General features: G+C 37.9%; 1 protein-coding gene, 1 non-coding gene and 1 pseudogene across 2 annotated transcripts in view; 2 read left to right on the forward strand and 1 right to left on the reverse strand.

Moving 5' to 3' along the window:
• MICU2 (mitochondrial calcium uptake 2) overlaps positions 1-19779 on the forward strand; it is a 108493-nt gene that overhangs the window by 39608 nt on the left and 49106 nt on the right. The window contains exons 3-4 of the mRNA XM_032260101.1: positions 18644-18675; positions 18764-18839. Of these exons, the coding sequence (XP_032115992.1) occupies positions 18644-18675; positions 18764-18839 (108 nt within the window). The remainder of the gene's footprint in view (positions 1-18643; positions 18676-18763; positions 18840-19779) is intronic.
• LOC116537938 lies at positions 7159-7261 on the forward strand. The gene has a single exon (XR_004263428.1). It is a non-coding gene; the product is annotated as a U6 spliceosomal RNA (small nuclear RNA).
• Positions 10411-12331, reverse strand: LOC116537891 (annotated as a pseudogene).

Genomic DNA, 19779 nt, shown 5'->3' on the forward strand with positions numbered 1-19779 from the left:
GCTCTTCCCACTCACTCATTGGGAGGGAAAACTAGCCATTTTTAGATACTCCCGGAGAATTTCATTTTCCTTAACAAAGGCCTGCACAGAAAGAAAACTATTTTACTGGAGCCCAGCCAACCTGGGACGATGGAAATTCCCAAATCTGGCTCCCTCTGGCCCTCTTGTCTCACCAAAGGGAGTGGAAAAACAAAAAAACTGAGAAGTGCTTTTGAAGAACACAGCCCTTCACAGACACACAGTCTGACCAAAAGACTGAGAACTGATCATAGGACTGTCCAGTCCCTACCTTTCTTTCCCCCTCACCACCACATTGATAGAGCAGGCCCTTGTACAATAATAAGGCAGTACTGAAGTTACTGAAAGAACTTACCTCTCAGATCTTGTTTAAGGAGAGAAAAGACAACAGGGGAGAAAAAAAAAAAAAGGCACCAAGGGGCGGGGTGCGATGGCTCATGCCTGTAATCCCAGCGCTTTGGGAAGCTGAGGCGGCTGGATCACAAGGTCAGGAGTTCGAGACCAGCCTGTCCAACATAATGAAACCCTGTCTACTAAAGATACAAAAAATTAGCCAGGCATAGTGGCGCATGCCTATAATCCCAGCTACTTCGGAGGCTGAGGTAGGAGAATCACCTGAACCCAGAAGGCGAAGGTTGCATTGAGCTGAGATTGAGCCATTGCACTCCAGCCTGGGCGACAGGGCGAGACTCTGTCTCAAAAATAAATAAATAAATAAAAGCACCAGAGGAAATTTTAGCCTCTGTCACCTACAACTACAGTAAACACAACTGGTTCCTAGCCAGATAAACATAAAAGGCCAGTCTACCTCAGTAACTTTTACCCAATACATCATGCCTCACTTACAACAAAAAAGTCACAAGTTATGCTAAAAAGAAAAAGCACAATCTGAAAAGACAAAGCAAACATCAGTATCAGATTCTTATATAACAGATATTTGGAATTATCAGACCAGGAATTTAAAATAACATGATTAATATGCTAAGGGCTCTAATGGAAAAAATGCACAGCATTTAAAAATGGGTAATGTAAGCAGAGGCAGGGAAATTCTTGGAACAAACCAAAAGGAAATGCTTGAAATCAAAAATAGTGTAACAGAAATGAAGAACACCTTTGAAATTAGCCAGACATGGTAGCACACACCTGTAGTTCTGGCTACTTCAGAGGCTGAGTCAGGAAGATCACTTGAGCCCAAGAGTTTGAGGCTACCGTGAGCTATGATTGCACCACTGCACCCCAGCCTGGTTAACAGAGCAAGACCCTGACTCAAAAAAAAAAAAAAAAATGCATTTGATGGGCTCATCAGTATAACGGAATTGGTTGAAAAACAAATCAGTGAGCTTGAAGATATGTCAATAGAAACTTCCCAACTTGAAAAGCAAAGAGGAATAAAAAGAGAAGGCCAGGCGCGGTGGCTCATGCCTATAATCCCAGCACTTTGGGAAGCCAAGGTGGATGGAGCACGAGATCAGGGGTTTGAGACCAGCCTAACCAATATGGTGAAACCTCGTCTCTACTAAAATACTACTAAAAATACAAAAATTAGCCAGGCATGGTGGCACATGTGTGTAATCCTAGCTACTCAGGAGGCTGAGGCAGGAGAATTGCTTGAACTCGGGAGGCAGAGGTTGCACTGAGCCAAGATTGCACCACTGCACTCCGGCTTGGGCGACAGAGTGAGACTCCATCTCAGAAACAAAACAAAACAAAAAGACTGAGAAAAACAGAATATTCAAGAACTGTGGGTCAGTTACAAAAGGTGTAACATGTAAGTAATAGAAATACCAGAAAGAAAGAGGAAAAGAAATATTTGAAATCATAATGACAGAGAATTTTCCAAAATTATTAACAAACATCAAGCCATAGATTCAAGAAGTTCACAGAAAAACACCAAGCAGAATAAATATCAAGAAATGCCTATATTCAAACTACAGAAAAATTTTAAGAAACAAAGAGAAAAAATATTGAAAGAAGCCAAAGAAGCAAAAACTCCTTATCTAATAGACATTAGATAAGAATTGTGTCATTTCTTTTTGTAAATCAGTAAGCAGTAAGAGGATGGATAAAATATTTAAAATTTTGAAAGAAAAATTTGCCAGTGTAGAATTCTATATCCAGTAAAAACTATCCTTCAAAAATGAAAATGAAATACATTCTCAGACAAACAAAAATCGAGAGAATTTGTTACCAGTAGATCTAATTTACAAGAAATGTTTAAATAAGTTATTTAGAAAGAAGGAAAATTATATATCAGGAACTTGGCATGAAGAATGGAAGAGAGTTAAGTTAGAAAAGGAATACATGAGTATAAAATTAAATCCCATTTTTTAAATTGATGTAACAGATAACAGTTTAATCAAAATAATAGCAACACAGTATTGGATAATCAGATTATGTGGATAAGTGAAATGTATAACAGCAGTGGTATAAAGGACAGGAGGGAGAAATTGAGAATGCGTCATTATAAGATACTTGCACTACCCATGAAGCAGTATGGTGTTATTTGAAAGTGGACTTAGATTAGTTGCAAATAAATATTGCAAAATTTGGGACAACCACTGAAAAAAATTTTTTAAGAAATAGAATTGACATGCTAAGAGAGAAGAGAAAATAAAGTTATATAAAATACTCAGCTAAAACCAAAGAAGGCAAAAAAAAGAGTGGAAGACAAAAAAAAAATGAAAAAAACTCAAGTGTAATGAATAAAAAATGATTAGATATGGTAGATATCAATCCAGCTATATCAACAATCACTGTAGATATGTATTTTATGTATGTTGTCTATAAGAAACCCACTTTAAATACCAAGATACAGATAGAGTAATTCCTAACAGTAATCAAAAGAAGGCCAACTTGGGAGAAGTCCTCTCTCTACTAAAAATACAAAAATTAGCCGGGCATGGTGGTGAGCATCTGTAGTCCCAGCTACTCAGGAGGCTGAGGCAGGAGAATCGCTTGAACCTGGGAGGCAGAGGTTGCAGTGAGCAAGATCACACCACTACACTTCAGCCTGGGCAAGAAGACTCTGGATCAAGACTCTGTCTTGGAAAAAAAAAAAAAAAAAAACAAAGGAAACTACTTCTTTGGAAAATAATTTAGAACTATTTTATAAAGTGAAACCAGCATAACTTTTGACATACAAATCCCATTCCTGTATATACCCTATATGCAATAAGAATGTTTGCCCATGTGCTTTGGATATATGTATAAGAATGCTTATAGTAGCAGTGTTACATTACCAGAAAAAGCTGGAAACAACTCAAATGACTGGATAAATAAACTGTGCTACAGTGTATTCACACAATGGAATTTTACTGAGTAAAAGCAAACAAACTTAGTTAATCGACTTTTATCATGGCAGCATGAGTAACTCCTTGGCCCACTCCCCACTGAAACTGGTGAAGAAAATTTAAGACCTTTCCTTAAAGTCTCTGGAAGTGGTCTTAGAGTCGTACAGCACATTAAAAAAAAAATCATCTGTTTAAGAAAATCTACTAAAATTGGATAAGAAAAGTAAGAGTCTATGATACTTGAACTAAGAACTCCCTCCCTACCCTGTCCAAGTTTGTTGAATGGAAACCCATTCCAAACTGGTGTAGCCAAAAGGGTTTCCTCTTCCCTAAGTAGCTATTCAGAGGGCTTTCTTCCCTGAGAAACAGGACGTCAGCATTTCTCATCCTGCCGCCAGCTACTTGTTGCTGAGGCTAGTTCTGCGGAGTGCAGCTGAGAAGTGGGAGCTCCCTTCTCCCACTCAACCCTCACCTGTGAAATGGAGGTTCCACCTTGGACTCTGAGTCAGGTGGTGAATACTGGGACCCCGATTGCTCTTGTCTCAACTTGTAAGACAGGTTCCACACTGAGAGAGGCAAGTCAAGAAGACCTGAAGTTACACCATTGGACCCATTCCCAGTCCCAGAGCCCTAGCCCCCAGATTTTGTGGGGTGAGAAGTGGAGGGTATGGGGAACAGGTAAAACAAATAGCTCCTTATCTCTTCCCAAAGAAACTGACTTTACTGTCAACAGAAAATAGAGAAGTGCAAGCCTAAGATCCACTCTCAAAAACTGGTGGAGGTTGTGTTGAAAGGTAATTGGGAGGACATTGACAAATTCAATGAAAGTAACAGGCTAAACTGTAGGCTGACTGCTTTGCAGAAGAGAACTAGGGAGAGAGACAACTGTAAGGAGCCCTCTTGGGGTCGTAACAAATATTAAACACTGACCATGGAAATTATTCCTTCAGAGGACCCCAAATTAGTGGAGCTTAACATCTTGGTATGGTCAAGAAAAAGGAAACTAGAGTGCTGCCAAAATTACTGTCATCCCAGGATGACTGTAGGCATACCCAAAACCGCCTCCCTGAGGAGCAGCGTCAGAGGCTTAACACTAGGGGGGACAGTCTTCATAAAATAATGCAGCCTGGCACTAAACAAATAAATAGCAAATAAGCAAATAGCGGTAACAACCCTGGGAGAGCAGGGAATTACTAATAGTACCCAGAGTTGCTATAGTATATTATCTGAAAGATGAGATTTCCTAACAGAAAATTGTGAAATGTGCAAAAAAACAGGAACATATGACCCTACTGAACAAAAGCAGGCAACAGAAACTGCTTGTGATTGCAACCAGATATCAAATATAGCAGAAAAAAGACTTCAGAATAGCCATTGTAAATGTATTCAAGGAACTAAAATAAACCATGATTAGAGATTATAATGTTTCCACTTTTATTATTCATTGGAATGCAGTTAAACTATCAGAAGGCATTTAGCTAAATCAAGAATGCAGTAATTTTGCAGGCCAAATAATACATCCTTTATGCATATGATGTACTTCATCTTCATTTTTCATCATGGATAAGAATAATAATAATATTGGTTGCATTCCTACAGATCATGATGAACAGCAAAATAAGGAAACACAGGGCCAACCCACTGACCCATGATCTCCATGAATAAACAGAAAGATAAAAAACAATGTAAGATTTATTAGATCCTAAACTTATTTTTACCTGGTATTTATCTTTTGGGATTTTTTGCAAATAATAGACTTTATTAATAGTAATTGATGAGGCTTATGTAAACCATCTCCCCATGCTCCTCTCAAGTAGATACTCAGTCTTCCTGGTTCCATGGTAGGCTTGAGGGAAAACTGTGTCATCCTCAGTCCTCCAGTGTACACTCTAAAAACTGTCAACTGTGCTGCTTTGAGACCTGGCTTATCTGGCCAGAATACCATTTTCCCTTCTTTACATTCTTTTCTACTGAATCTCTATAACCTTATAGTTCTTTAGTTCTCATTTCCAGTGACCTTCATTCTTATTCATGTCCCATGTCCATTACCTGGAATTGTTCCAGTTTTAAAATCTCAGAATCCCATTCTCTGGCAACAACTTATTGTTGTCTCTACCGTGCCTACTTTCTAATACCCAGGACACCTGTTCTCAGATTTAATAAATTTTCTAGTCTCAACTATCCCATTGTTCCCAAGCTCTTTGCTCCTCCTGGATCATTTTCCTCCCTTGTAGCTACAGGTTTGTCATTTTGTCACTGTTTAATAACTACTTGCAAATATCTTTCCCATTTGTTGTTCTTGTTGGACTTAGCCTGCTGTCAGCTTTGGGAGAAAATCATGTGATTGTGCAGATTGGGGCCACTAAATTCATAGTCTTCACCTTCACCTAGAGTTATCAAATCATTTTACACATGAATTAGCTTTCTCCTATTTGCTTCATCAGCTCTACCCAGCTGCTTTTTTCAAACTTTTTATCACATCCATTTTTCACTTTTATGATATTATTTGACCTATTTTTAACTGAGCAAATTAAGGCCATAAGCTAGGGAGTTCTTCAGATCTCTCCCTTACTGCCCAAGAACTTGCCTACATGCTTCCTGGCCTTTTAAACTAGAAGGAGTGCTCTTGCCCTGCTAAGGCTGATTCCTCCGCCCCCTCCTGTAGTTCCATCACTTTTCTCCACTGTCTCATTCTTTAAAACTTCCTTTCTTTCATGTCTTGACTATCCTGAAAACTCCATAGACATTAGAGATGTAAATTTAAGAATCTTCAATATATAAGTGCTATTTCAAGCTAAAATACTTTATGAGATCTCAAAATTTACTTTATGAGAAAATTTAAATAAAGCATTTCAAGGAAGAAGGAGTAATCAACTATGAAAAATGCTGTTGAGAAATCAAGTCAGATGAGGACTAAGAATTGACCATTGGATTTGGCAATATGAGGGTTGTTGGTGACCTTTATAAGAACAGTTTTGGTGCATTGGTATAAACACCAAAGCCCGACTAGAGTGTGTTTAGGAAAAAATGGGAAAAACAAAAAATAGACCCCAGAGTGGCTTGCCATAAAGAAAAAGAGATGAAGGCCGGGCGCGGTGGCTCACGCCTGTAATCCCAGCACTTTGGGAGGCCGAGGCGGGTGGATCACGAGGTCAAGAGATCGAGACCATCCTGGTCAACACGGTGAAACCCCGTCTCTACTAAAACTACAAAAAATTAGCTGGGCATGGTGGCGCGTGCCTGTAATCCCAGCTACTCAGGAGGCTGAGGCAGGAGAATTGCCTGAACCCAGGAGGCGGAGGTTGCGGTGAGCCGAGATCGTGCCATTGCACTCCAGCCTGGGTAACAAGAGCGAAACTCCGTCTCAAAAAAAAAAAAAAAAAAGAAAAAGAGGTGAAGCAACAGACAGAGGTGGAAATGCGATCAAGAGGATTTTTTAACGCGTGTTGGTAGATGAGAAGGGAAAACTTGGCAGTGCAGGAAGAAGGAAGAATTTCTAAAACAAGTCCTTGTGAAGACAAGAGGGGAAAGAGTATGAGAGCACAGTGGAAGCTTGGATTAGGTGGGAGCACAGAGTCCCTTCGTAATAGCGGGAGAAAAGGTACGCACACCACAGGGCTTCTAATGGCAACTGGTCAAGTTGTTTATCGTCTTTCTTTCTTTCTCAGTGAATTAGGAAGGCAGGTCATCAGCTGAGAGTAAAGAAAGGTACAGTATTGGAGGTTTACAGAAATAGCCTTATAAAACAGTAAGAAAGTTGATGGATTGAGAAATACAATATGGCCACCAGTAGCCTTATTAAAGTCCCACTTGAAGTTTTTAATTATGAATTTAAACTAAGTCTATGTTCTTGCTTTGGCAGCACGTATACTAAAATTAGAAAAATACAGAGAAGATTAGCATGGCCCTTGCACAAGGATGACACGTAAATTCGTGAAGCATTCCATATATTTTTTAAAGTATAAAAAAATAAGTAAAATAAGTCTGTTTAGCATGATTGTGGTTCTTTTTCTCCACTGTTTTCAGCTGCAAAAGTGCTGCTATGGAATAGGCAGAGAGTTGGAACTAGCCAGCGTTGGGATTAGCCAAGAGCATAGAACAAAATGAAAGAGAGGCAAGGAAGTAGATGTGTATACAAGGGAAACGGTCTGATGGTTGACCATGGAAGCTGAGCCAGGTGGCAAGTTAGGACATGAGCAAGTGAGAAATAGTGGAAAGAGCGTAGACTCAAATAGATTGTAGGGCCCAGTGAGATCAAAGGATAGTTGTAGTCCACACACATAAGTGAAGGACAAAAGAAGAATGGGCATTACTGTATAGTTGAGAGTACAGCTCCTAGAAAAGGACAGAAAGTGAGTTTGAATATTCACTCTACCACTTAGCAGTATTGCATCTGTGGGCAAAGTTATATAAACTCTTTCAGCCTAGGTTTCCTCATCAGTAAAATGGGAGTGCTAATAGTACCTGCCTCAAAGCATTGTTGTGAAGATCCAATAGCACAAGTAGAGAGCAGAGTACCTGGCATATAGGAGGCTCTGAAACTTAACTGTCATTCTTGTTAAGGAAAATGCAAAAGTATTGGCAGTTATTATAACAATTCTTCAACCATGGGTGATTTTAGGTTTTTTAAAAATTATTTTCTATATCTAACTTTTAAAGACTTTATAATGAATGTTATTCCTATAATTGGTAGACCCCTACAAAAGTTTTTGTTTATTTTGCTTTGTTTTGTTTAGGAGATGGGGCCTTGCTCTGTGGCCCAGGCTGGAATACAGTGGTGCTCTCATAGCTCCCTGCCGCCTCAACCTCCTAGGTTCAAGCAGTTCCCCCATCTCAGTCTCCCAGGTAGCTAGGACCACAGGCACATGCCACTGCGCTCAGCTAATTTTTTAATTTTTTGTGGAGACAGAGGTTTTGCTTGGTTGCCCAGGCTGCTCTTAAACTCCAGGCTTCAAGTGATCCTCTTGTCTTGGCCTCTCAAAGCACTGGAGTATAGGTGTAAAACACCATCCCTGGCAGGAAGTATTTTTAAGTGCAACTCAGCATTAAGTTGAAACTGAAAACCAAAAATTAATACATTAATGTAACAAAAAGTACCTGGGCTGGGATGATAGAGTGGATATTGCCTTAGGTTCTGAGTTAAAGCAAGCAGATATCTGTAGCTCCCGTGTAATGCAGCTAGACCTTACAATCATTGTTGGTAATAATATTTAATGGAAACTAAAACAGTACTATCTCTGCCCTTTAAAAACGTCTACTCTACCACCTGTTAGACTGTGATTTTAGCTTAAATTCCTTGAAGGTTCTTTTTACACATCCAGGAGCCTGAGGCCACAACTTAAACCTCTGTTAAATTCTTAATAACTAGCTGAGGGTAAGCAAAAATGGGTCGCAAAACAGATACCACTTATTAAAGTCCCACTTGAGGTTATTATTATAAAGTTAAAGTAAGTTTGTTCAGCATAATTGTGGTTATTTTTCTCCACCATGTTCAGCTGCACAAGTGCTGAACTGCAAAGAGGCCTGTAGAAAGACGCCACAGAATTTTGCCCTATGTGGTGTTGACTGCCCCTTATACCAGTATACGGTATGCCCTTATTTAAACTTACAGCACAAGAGATCTTGTTGCAAATAAATAAGTAAATAATAAATAAATGGTCAACCCGGACAGCCAAATTCAGATTAACCAGTTCATTGCTCTCAAAGAGTTATAATTAGGGTGACCATAGAATTTATTAGGGTGCATGTGTCAGAGTTGCTCATGTGACCCCATGTCTTTGCGAATTTACCTTGGACTTTGAAATTCCACAAATGAATCTTAAATTTGAAAACTAATTGCAGTTAAACTATGTAGTTCTTGTTTTTGCCACCGCATACCGTAGCTTAATGTGATTTGGGGCTCATCTCCTAATCTCTCTGAGATTGTTTCCTGCTCTGTAAAATTGAGTATCAGTTATCTAATGTGATAATAGAATTTCACAAACTTGCCTGATAGTAAATTTGCCAGAGGCCTTTGTTTAAAGACTCTCAAGCTTGTCTTTCCCCTCCCCCACCTTGGGAAATTTTGATTCATAAGGTCCGAGATAGAGCAGTAGAATCCATGTATACTCTCCCACCATCTGTCTACCTACCTTTCTTAGATTCTTGTATGCTTAGCAAGTACCCTCCAGGTGACTGTTTCATCAAACAAGTTTGAGGAGTATTTATAACATATGTGAAGGTGTCTGGAGACGCCAGGTGTCAACTGTTGTAAAGGGTGGCATATTGCAGTAAAACCGGACCTGGAGACAGTCCTCTCTCCACAGCTTCACTAGCCCAGTTGTAACCTTGGGTAAATTACCTGACCTGGCCTGTTTCCAGATGTATAAAATAACAGTGTCTACCATTTAGTGTTGTTGACATGATTAAATTAGAGAATGTGAGAAGACCTGTAGCTGCTATAGGTTAAAACTAATATTTTCAGTTAAAAGTCTAAAAGTTTAAAAGATTAAAGCCGCCTATCCACAAAATCTGTATTAAGGTCTTAACCATATTCATCAGGTAAACATTAGCAGCTACATATTTTAGATTAAGAAATAAGACGTTTCTATAATAAAACCTATGTTCATGTTAGAAACTGAAACATTACAAAGCATAAAGCAGAAAATAAAGTCAACCAGATTGTCACCACCATTCAGAAATAACCAACATTAACACACTTATTTTTACAAATTTGAGACCATCCTTTAGCTTTATATTGCTGTTTTTATATCCTAACTTTTTACATATAATGGATGGTGAGTTATTTTCCTTGTTAATAATTTTTTTTTTTTTTCGTGACAGAGTTTTGCTCTTGTTGCCCAGGCTGGAGTGCAGTGGCACAATCTCGGCTCACTGCAACCTCCACCTCCTGGATTCAAGTGATTCTCTTGCCTCAGCTTCCCAAGTAGCTGGGATTACAGGCATGTGCCACCACACCAGGCTAATTTTATATTTTTAGTAGAGACAGGGTTTCTCCATCTTGGTTAGGCTGGTCTTGAACTCCTGACCTCAGGTGATCTGCCCGCCTTGGCCTCCCAAAGTGTTAGGATTACAGGCGTGAGCCACCATGCCCCGCCTCCAATAAATATGTTTTCTAAAATATTGGTTTTGTGACTGCACAACACTGTTTTATTAATATGCCATAATTTATTTAATTGGTTCCCTAGTGGTAGGACATTTGCCTATATTTTTTCCAATCTTACGAGTAATGCTATAGTGAATATAGTTTTTCATATATCTTTGACTCTTCTTCCTTGATGATCTTATCCACATCAGTGATTGACCTGTTTCCTTAACACTGATTTTCACACCCGTATCTCCAGATCAGACTTCTCACCTGACCACGAGACCGATATATTCCTTGTCTCTTGAACATCTCTAAGTAGTACCAGAGGCATGTCAGGTCAACAACTCTATATGCACTGCAGATGCTCTGCCCCCATCCCCACCCCAAGTACGCATAGACACCCGTACCTACCCCATCTACAGTTCCTCTGTTAACAGCCTCAAGGTCTGTCTTACTTGACATCATATTCCCAACCTAGCACAGTGCCTGGTACAGATGTTAGATAGATTCGTAAATACATCAATCAGTACAAACTATTATGTAATGAAATAAGTAAAATCTGTACATTTCTTTAAATTTGTATTTGATTTACCTTATGTAATAGGCACTGTGTTAGGCCTTGGGGATATAGTGGTGAATAAAACATACTATTATTACATTGATAGAATTCATGATGTAGTGTAAAAGCTTCAGTAATAGACTAAAATCTGACAACATTTCAGCAGAGAGATCAATGAGGGCTAGAATAGTCAGAGATTTCACAGAGGATATTAGAAAAATGGATAGAATTTCCCTAGGTAAAGCAGAAAAAGGAAGAATATGGTATATGAGGAGATAACTTATTAAGATGCTGTAGCATTTGTATTTTCAAAAATGAAAATACTATTTCTGGTCCCACATGCTCTTCTAGAGCCTTATCACTCCCCATCAAAAGTGGAGCCTATGTCCCTCCCCTTGAACCTTTGTGTCTGCCTCAACTCATAGAGCATGTGCGGTAGAGACATTATGAGACTTCTGAGACCAGGTAATAAAAGGCAATATGTACATAAAGCCAGTTGCTAATATTCTTAATGACGATAGATAGAATGCTTTGTCCCTAAGATCAGGAACTAGGCAAGGCTGTCCATTTTCACTACTTGTCTTCAACATTGTACTGGAAGATCTAGCCAATGCAAAAAGGGAAGACAAAGAAATGAGACCTACACATATAAAAGGGAGAAATAAAGCTGTCTTTGTTTATACACAGCATGATTACCTATGTAGAACATGCCAAAGAATCTGTCAATATTAAAGCTATTAGAACTAATAAAGTTTATCAGGGTCACAGGATAGAGCACCACTGTATAAAATCAGCTGTATTTTTTTTTTTTTGCAAGGATTTTTAAAATACATATTTTTTGAAAATATTTTGAATGTAATTAAGATCCCTGATTGGAAGGGGGGAAAAAATCAACACAATGAAATTTAGGAAGCGAAATGCAAGAGCAGCTGCTGCGTCCGGCCCTTTCCACCCGTGGGGCGCAGCCGGGAGATGCTCATTTTATGATCCAAAGCGCACGCTCCGGTCGACGCAGAGTAATTTAATTACCAGCCTTCCGGCGGAAGGACCCTGTCCGAAGTCAGGGTCAGAAATAGGACAGCTCATCATGCTTGGCTTTGTTGGTCTGGTAGTTAGACAAGGTCAAGGGCTTGTTTTCGTGAGGGAGACTCTGGAATACTCGCAAGTGGACAAATTCCTCGTCACCGACATGCACCTTGATGAAGTAGTTCGTCCCCGCAACCACCTGGCTCCTGAAGGACACAGCCTTAAACACGGGGAACTTCTTGTTTGCTTTTTCTTCAAGCTGGGACTCACCTGGTCGGCGATGTTCTGGGTCTCGGCGGTGGCCGGCTGCGCGGCGGAGGGCGCCCCGCACATCATCGTGGCGGGGACGGAGGGGCTCAGCGAGCGGACTGGGCCTCAGCTGTATTTTTTATACTAGCAATCTCAGATGTGTCATGCTGAGTTTCTGCAGGCCTCCAGCTATTGTTAACACCTTCCCGACCACCTAGCTCCAGATAAAATAGAAATCATTAGATAGGAACCACCTCAGCCTCCTCTGCCAAAACTACTCGCCTTGGCACTCAGCTTCTCCTGCCTTCTCATCACAATAGAAGAGACTGGCAGGACTTGCCATCTGGTCCTAGAACATTCCAACACATTCCCATTTCAGAACTTAACACAACATGTGCATAATGCTTTTAACCTCAATTTTCTGAGCTAATTCATACTAATACGTAAGAGCTGAAGCAGCTCATATTTGGAGCTTTCCCTTACTTCTCCCACCCCCACGTTATAAAATCTCTTAGCTGCTGTATTTTCCCTTTAGATCATTTTTAATTAAATATGTTCTTATTATTTCATAATGCTTGAGGTGAAAAAAAAAGTCTTTTTATCCTTTCCAAAACAACTTAAATGTATTTGAAAACTATACTTTGGAGATTGGCAAGGAAGCCGGTTTTAGGCATTAGGCATTTTAGGGAATGACCATTTGTCTCCCTTCAGAAAAAATACAGCCAGAGAATATCTTTACACTCACTATTTAAATATTCCAGCAAACATAAACAAGCCGTATATTTTGTTGAAGGAAAATAGCACACTGCATTTGTTCTCTTTTTTTCTTCAGTTACTACTTAAAATGTTTTATTTGTTGATTTTTATTTTTTAATTGACACATAATAATTGTACATATTTATGGGGTACATACTGACATTGCCGTACATGTAATGTGATCATATCAGGGTAATTAATATATGCATCTCAACATTTATCATTTCTTTGTGTTGAGAACTTTCAGTTTCCTCCTCCTAGATCTTTCAAACTATGTAATGTATTATTGCTCACTGTAGTCATCCTATAGTAGCATATAGAACACTAGAACTTTGCCCTCCAGTCTTGCTGTAATTTTGTATCCTTTAACAAATCTCTTCCTATCCCTCTCTTCCTCGCACCCTTCCCAACCTCTAGAATACCCTCTTCTACTTTTTACTTCGATGAGATCAACTTTTTTTTTTTTGAGATGGAGTTTCCCTCTTGATGGAGTACCATGATGCAGTCTCAGCTCACTGCAGCCTCCGCCTCCTGGGTTCAAGCGATTCTCCTGCCTCAGCCTCCCGAGTAACTGGGATTACAGGCATGCGCCACCACACCCAGCCAATATTTGTATTTTTATTAGAGACAGAGTTTCACCATGTTGGTCAGGCTGGTCTTGAACTCCTGACCTCAGGTGATTGCCCGCCTCAGCCTCCCAAAGCACTGGGATTACAGGTGTGAGCCACCGCACCCAGCCAAAATCAACTTTTTTTTAGCTCCCACATATCAATGAGAATATTACAACTTTTGGTTCTTGACTAATTTCACTTAGGATAATGTCCTTCAGTTCTATCCATGTTGCTGTTACTGACAGGATTTTATTTTTTTAATGGCTGAATAATATTCCATTGTGTGCGTATACCACATTTTCATTATCTGTTCTTCATCTGTTCTTGGACACTTAGATTGATTCCATGTCTTGGCTGTTTCAAATACTGCTGCAGTAAACATGGTGGGAGATGCAGATGTCTCTTTGATACATTGATTTTCTTTTCCTTTGGATGAATGGCCTGTAGTGGGGTTGCTGGATCATATGGTAATTCTGTTTTTAGTTTTGTGAGGATTTTTTTTCTACTTCTGTGAGGAGTGTCATTATTTTTTTCATAGGGATTACATTGGATCTGCAGATTGCTGTGAATAGTGTGGTCCTTTTAACAACATTGATTCTTCTGATCCATGAGCAGGAGATGTTTTTCTGTTTGTCTAGAGTTACTGCCCATCAGAAGTTACTGTCTCGGTTTCTTTCATCAGTGTTCTGTAGTTATTTTTGTGAAGGTTTTTCACCTCCTCAGTTAAATTTATTCCCAGTTGTTGTTGTTGTTGTTGTTGGGGTGTGTGTGTGTGTGTGTACCAATTGCAAATGGGATTGCCTTCTTGATTTCTTAGTTCATTGGTTGCATATAGAAAATGCTACTGATTTTTCTATGTTGATTTTATATTTGCAACGTTACTGAATTTGTTTATTCTAAGAGTTTTTTGGTAGAGTCTTTAGGTTTTTCTATATATAAGATCATGTTGTCTGCAAATAGGAACAGTTTGACTTCTTCCATTCCAATTTGGATGCCCTTTATTTTTCTTTCTCTTGCCTGATTGCTCTGGCTAGGACTTCCAGTTCTATGTTGAATAAGAGGAGTGAGAGTGAGCAGCATCCTTGTCTCATTCCAGTTCTTAGAAGAAAAAAGCTGAGAGCTTTTAGTGTGATGTTAGCTGTGGCTGTTACCACCTTTATTAGTGATATGAGGAAGGTTAGTTTTGCTAATGCATCATCTTCTGCCTTGGTTTCCATAATAGCTGTGACTGAATAAAAGCATGTATTAGAGTAATTATCCCTGTCTTATGCTGATTCAATATCAATGCCAACTTGTCCCATACATTTATGAAAAAGTTACGCAAAGAAGCAAATGTGTCTATTGTCTAATTTTGATGTATGGGAAGATTCCTAACCTCTACAATATGAAATTAGGTTATGTAGTGCTGGTATTGTTTTTGTAATTATGATTATCTAATAATTTTATTTTAGCTAGAGGCAGATTTATTTGATCTGTAAGAACGCTTAATGTGTATAGATGCAACTTTATTAAGTATTAAAAGGTCTGCTTACCTATAACAAGATATGCTGTATCTGGATTTTACTTCATAAATGCTCTGTAAATAGTGAAAAAACACATGGTGGACTCTCTAGTGTAGGTGGAATCCTTTTCATTATACTTCCTGAGCCAAAATTCTGTCCTAGTGCTTCAAACTTCTGTCCTAGTGCTCCTCCTGCAAGAACAAAAAAAACCCAATGTGTTTTTCTTGTTTTCATATTCATACAATGAAACATTACAACCTCAATTCTAGATCATTTTTCCTGTTTTTTTGCCCCATTCTGTTATTTTCCCCCATTCTGTTATTTTCATATATAAGTGCATGAGTACATATAAAATAGCTGTGAAAATAATGAGACTAAATTTTTTATTTGTGTGAATGTGGAAATAGCCAAAGAAAGAGAGACAGGAGTCACCCCCTATACCCCACATTGAAAAAAACAAACTCAAGCAAAAACAGAAGGAAAAATTAGATTATTTGCCAGATGGGTTTTATCCTTAAATAGAAAAATATTGTCCAGAAATACTTAGGTATATTTGATGTGGCCTTGCCTTGTTACTGATGTCAGGAGAAATAAGGTCATGGCTGCTGGTGTGCAGGTCGGACCATGGACCTCTTACTTTGCTGCTCTTGTTTTTTTTCTGGTGCAGCCTGTGAGCAAGTAGTATAGAGTAAGTAGCCTGGGTGAGACAACCGTCTACCTAAACAAATCCTACCGCAGTGTCCTGGATTTGAAATACCACACCTTCTCATAATACTCAGGGAAAAGTACATTAACTGAAGAGAAAGAGGAAGAAGGAGAGAATAGGTGTTCACTCCTAGTGTCTCTTCCTTGTCTTTTTTTTTAAATCTAAAAGTGAATCTTATATAAAAGAATAGCTTCTAAACTTTTAGCCAAAAAGTTAATTTCTTATTTTCTAATCATTTATTCTATTTGAATTTTTAAAAAAGAATTTTAAAAGGGGTTTTTATAACTTAAACTGCATTAAGTATATGGTTTTCCCACTTTTGATGATCAAATTTTTATATACATATCAAATAGAACTTGTAATCTACATGAAGTCATCAAAAGCAGCAAAACTGCCTCTATAATCTTACCGTGCATAATTATTCAGTTTTTACTGTGCATAATTATTCACTTTTGTTAAGTGTTGAAAGTAGGTCACAGGTTCTTTTTCCTTTTACGACTACCATGGAATTCAAAGAGTCTAACACCTGTTTTTGAAAACTATATATGAAATATGAAAATAAATCCTTCAATGCCCATATTGTTACCTAATTCCTATTGCCAATTTGTTTTAAATGTAAAATGATATAATTATCCAAAAGACAGGGACCTGGATAAGAAGACATTGTGAAATTTTTTCTGACTTGTTTATTCAGTTATTCGGTCAACAGATATTTAAATGTTTAGCACTGACCTACATAAAAGTAAGACAAGTATGAAATCTGCCTCCATAGATTTTATAATTTATTTTTTACCTGTATTTCCGGCATTATATTATTCAATTAGTTCATGACTTTATTGTGGTATTTCATTCACATAGTGTTGAATTTTATTGGCTTAGCTGTTTGGCAGCCAGACTTCTAGCTGCAGGGAAGCAAATATTACCTTCTTTACTCACTCAGTTTCAAGTAGAAAGACTTTTTTTTTTTTTTTTTTTTTTTTTTTTTTTACAGATTTCTGAAAGACCAAAAAGGAATCTAGCCTTCAAACAGATGAAACTCCTTAGAAATAATCTGATTTTAAAGAAACTCTTAGATACCAACCATTTTGCTACCTCAAATTCTTGTTCCTCTTCTGCCTTCAAAATGTCAATCATTGCTTTCTAGAATACTTTCTAAGTTGGGTGTAAAGCTTAATCTTTTTAAAAATAGATAAGACTAATTTTAATTATCTAAAAATAAAAGAGCACATGAATGAATATTTGTGGCATAACTCTAGGAAAAGCATAGAAATATTGATCAGTTTCTTTTTTAAATTAATTGACTGTGTAAAGATAAGTAAATACATGTATTACACAGTTTTCTGGAGTTCATTATCAGCATTATGTTACTATATTATATACACATTCACTCACTTCCGTTTTTACATTAAATTGTAATTTTTATCTATTTGATTATTTGGTACTATGACACCACCTAACAGTAGATTCTGGGGCTCTTTGGCTTTGGCTGTCACCTAATAGTTTCTCCAATGAATAAAAATAATCCGAAAATAACAGCTCCTAAGCTTACAAACATAGTCATAGATGTTTCTAAAAAGTATGTAGTCATATTCACAACTAAATGTTTTGATTAATAATGTAAAAATAAAATATTGACAGTTTACTAACACCAAATAATAGAATTTGCCCTTGTAGATTTATCTTCCAAATTATGCAACCCAAACTGTAGAAAAGGCACATCTAAAAGCACTCATTTTTTTTTTAATGTGCCACCTGAATATTCACAGACTGTGTAATTGTACTGAAGGAACTTCATAGACAAGATAATTTTGAGATCAGTAAGCAAAGTTAGTGCTATATATACTTATATGAGACAAAAATAAAACATTTTTCAGTTTTGTTCTAGATGTTTAAAATGAGGCTATCATCAGAATAACTCCTAAAAAAAAAAAAAAAAGAAACAGTATCATGGCTTTAGAATTATGGTGGATATGAGGAAAGTTATGTAGAAAATGAAGAAGATGGCTTGAAAACCTGAAAGCATTTTAAATCTCTGTTATCCAATAGGAAGTTATTTAAAGTGACTATTTTTTTTTTTTTTTTTTTTTTTTTTTTTTTTTTTTTTGAGACGGAGTTTCGCTCTTGTTACCCAGGCTGGAGTGCAATGGCGCGATCTCGGCTCACCGCAACCTCCGCCTCCCGGGTTCAGGCAATTCTCCTGCCTCAGCCTCCTGAGTAGCTGGGATTACAGGCACGTGCCACCATGCCCAGCTAATTTTTTGTAGTTTTAGTAGAGACGGGGTTTCACCATGTTGACCAGGATGGTCTCGATCTCTTGACCTCGTGATCCACCCGCCTCGGCCTCCCAAAGTGCTGGGATTACAGGCTTGAGCCACCGCGCCGGGCCTAAAGTGACTATTTTAGAATGGATGGTTATGTCGGCTAGACTTTTACATTGGACTGGAGAGTATAAGCCTAAGAGGACTTTCCAGATTTACAAAAAAAAAGAAGCTTTCTAAATCATGAGTGTTTTTTTCTAAATCAATTAAACTGAAAAAGAGAGTGGTTTTAATAATCATATGGCTCAGACAACTAAGATAAGTCATAGATGGTTATATACGATTTCATATGTATGAAATAGGGTGAGTGAAATTGAAAATGGATCTTGCAAAAAATTATAGTGCCTTTGTGTTTAGTCTTAGAATTCTCTGACTCATAATTATGGTTTAAGGTGGTAACTAAAATTACAAGTCTTTTTAAATAAATATTTGATTGTTTTGTCTTTTAAATAATTTTCTTTCTGCAACTTGAGTTTTACCAAAGAAAATGGATACTAAATAATGTTTGTTCTTTGTTGTAGGTAAAACTTTGGTCAAGAAACTGACAAAAAAGGTAAGCAACATGTGGGAGGAGGTGGGGTTTGTTTTTGGTAAGATAGAAAATGAACTTTTAGTTAAAATTTTAATATGTGTGTTCAAAGGACATCGAGGATACACTGTCAGGGATCCAAACAGCTGGTTGTGGATCAACTTTTTTCAGAGACCTTGGCGATAAAGGTAATTTTGATATGTTGCTAAATTTCTAGTTATGTGTTTTATTTAACCGAAGTATTATCAAGGAATTACAGTATGAGATCTCCACCATGTTATTTAACAGGTGTTTATAAAACATAATAACATAGTATGTAGGAGGTAACTTTTTCAAAGTCTCTGAGCAATTACAGATAAATTATTAAAACATCAATGTTAATTAAAGCCCTGGAAGAGGGGATGAGGCAGAGTATTTAAAATAAAAGATAAGAAGCCTCCGAGAGCATCCAGAAGAGCACCACTATTTAAGGGAGTAGATGGGGCAGAGTGATCAGAGAGGTAGAGGAACACCAATAGAGTGTTATTACAGAAGCCAAGCAGAAAGTGTTAAAGAAATTTATCAAATATGAAAACCAAGTAAATTTAGGGAGTTGAGTGAGCCAAGGACTGAGAAGTATCCATTATATTTAGCAGCTGGAAGTGTTTGACATTTTAGCAAGTACAGTGGCGCCTTGTTATCCATGGGGTATTGGTTCTAGGACCTCCCTTGGATACCAAAATCCAAGAATGCCCAAGACCCTGATATAAAATGGCATCATATTTGCATATAACCTACAAATATCCTCCCATATAGTTCAGATCATCCCTAGATTACTTTTAATACCTAATACAATGTAAATAGTTGTTATATTCTATAACTTATTTTTTTTATTTGTATTGGTGTTTTGTTTTGTTTTGTTTTGTTTTTGAGATAGGGTCTTGCTCTGTTGCTGGGTTGAAGTGCAGTGGCACAATCATAGCTCACTATACCATCAAACTCTAGGGCCCAAGCAATCCTCCTGCTGCAGCCTCTTGAATAGCTGGGGCTACAGGTGTGCACCACCACACCTGGCTAATTTTTTTTAATTTTTTTATAGCCGGGAGTCTCACTATTTTGTCCAGGCTGGCCTCAAACTCCTGGACTCAA

This window comes from Sapajus apella, unplaced genomic scaffold, assembly GCF_009761245.1.
Source record: "Sapajus apella isolate SASKATOON/1434 unplaced genomic scaffold, GSC_monkey_1.0 scaffold114, whole genome shotgun sequence".
NCBI lineage: Eukaryota > Metazoa > Chordata > Mammalia > Primates > Cebidae > Sapajus > Sapajus apella.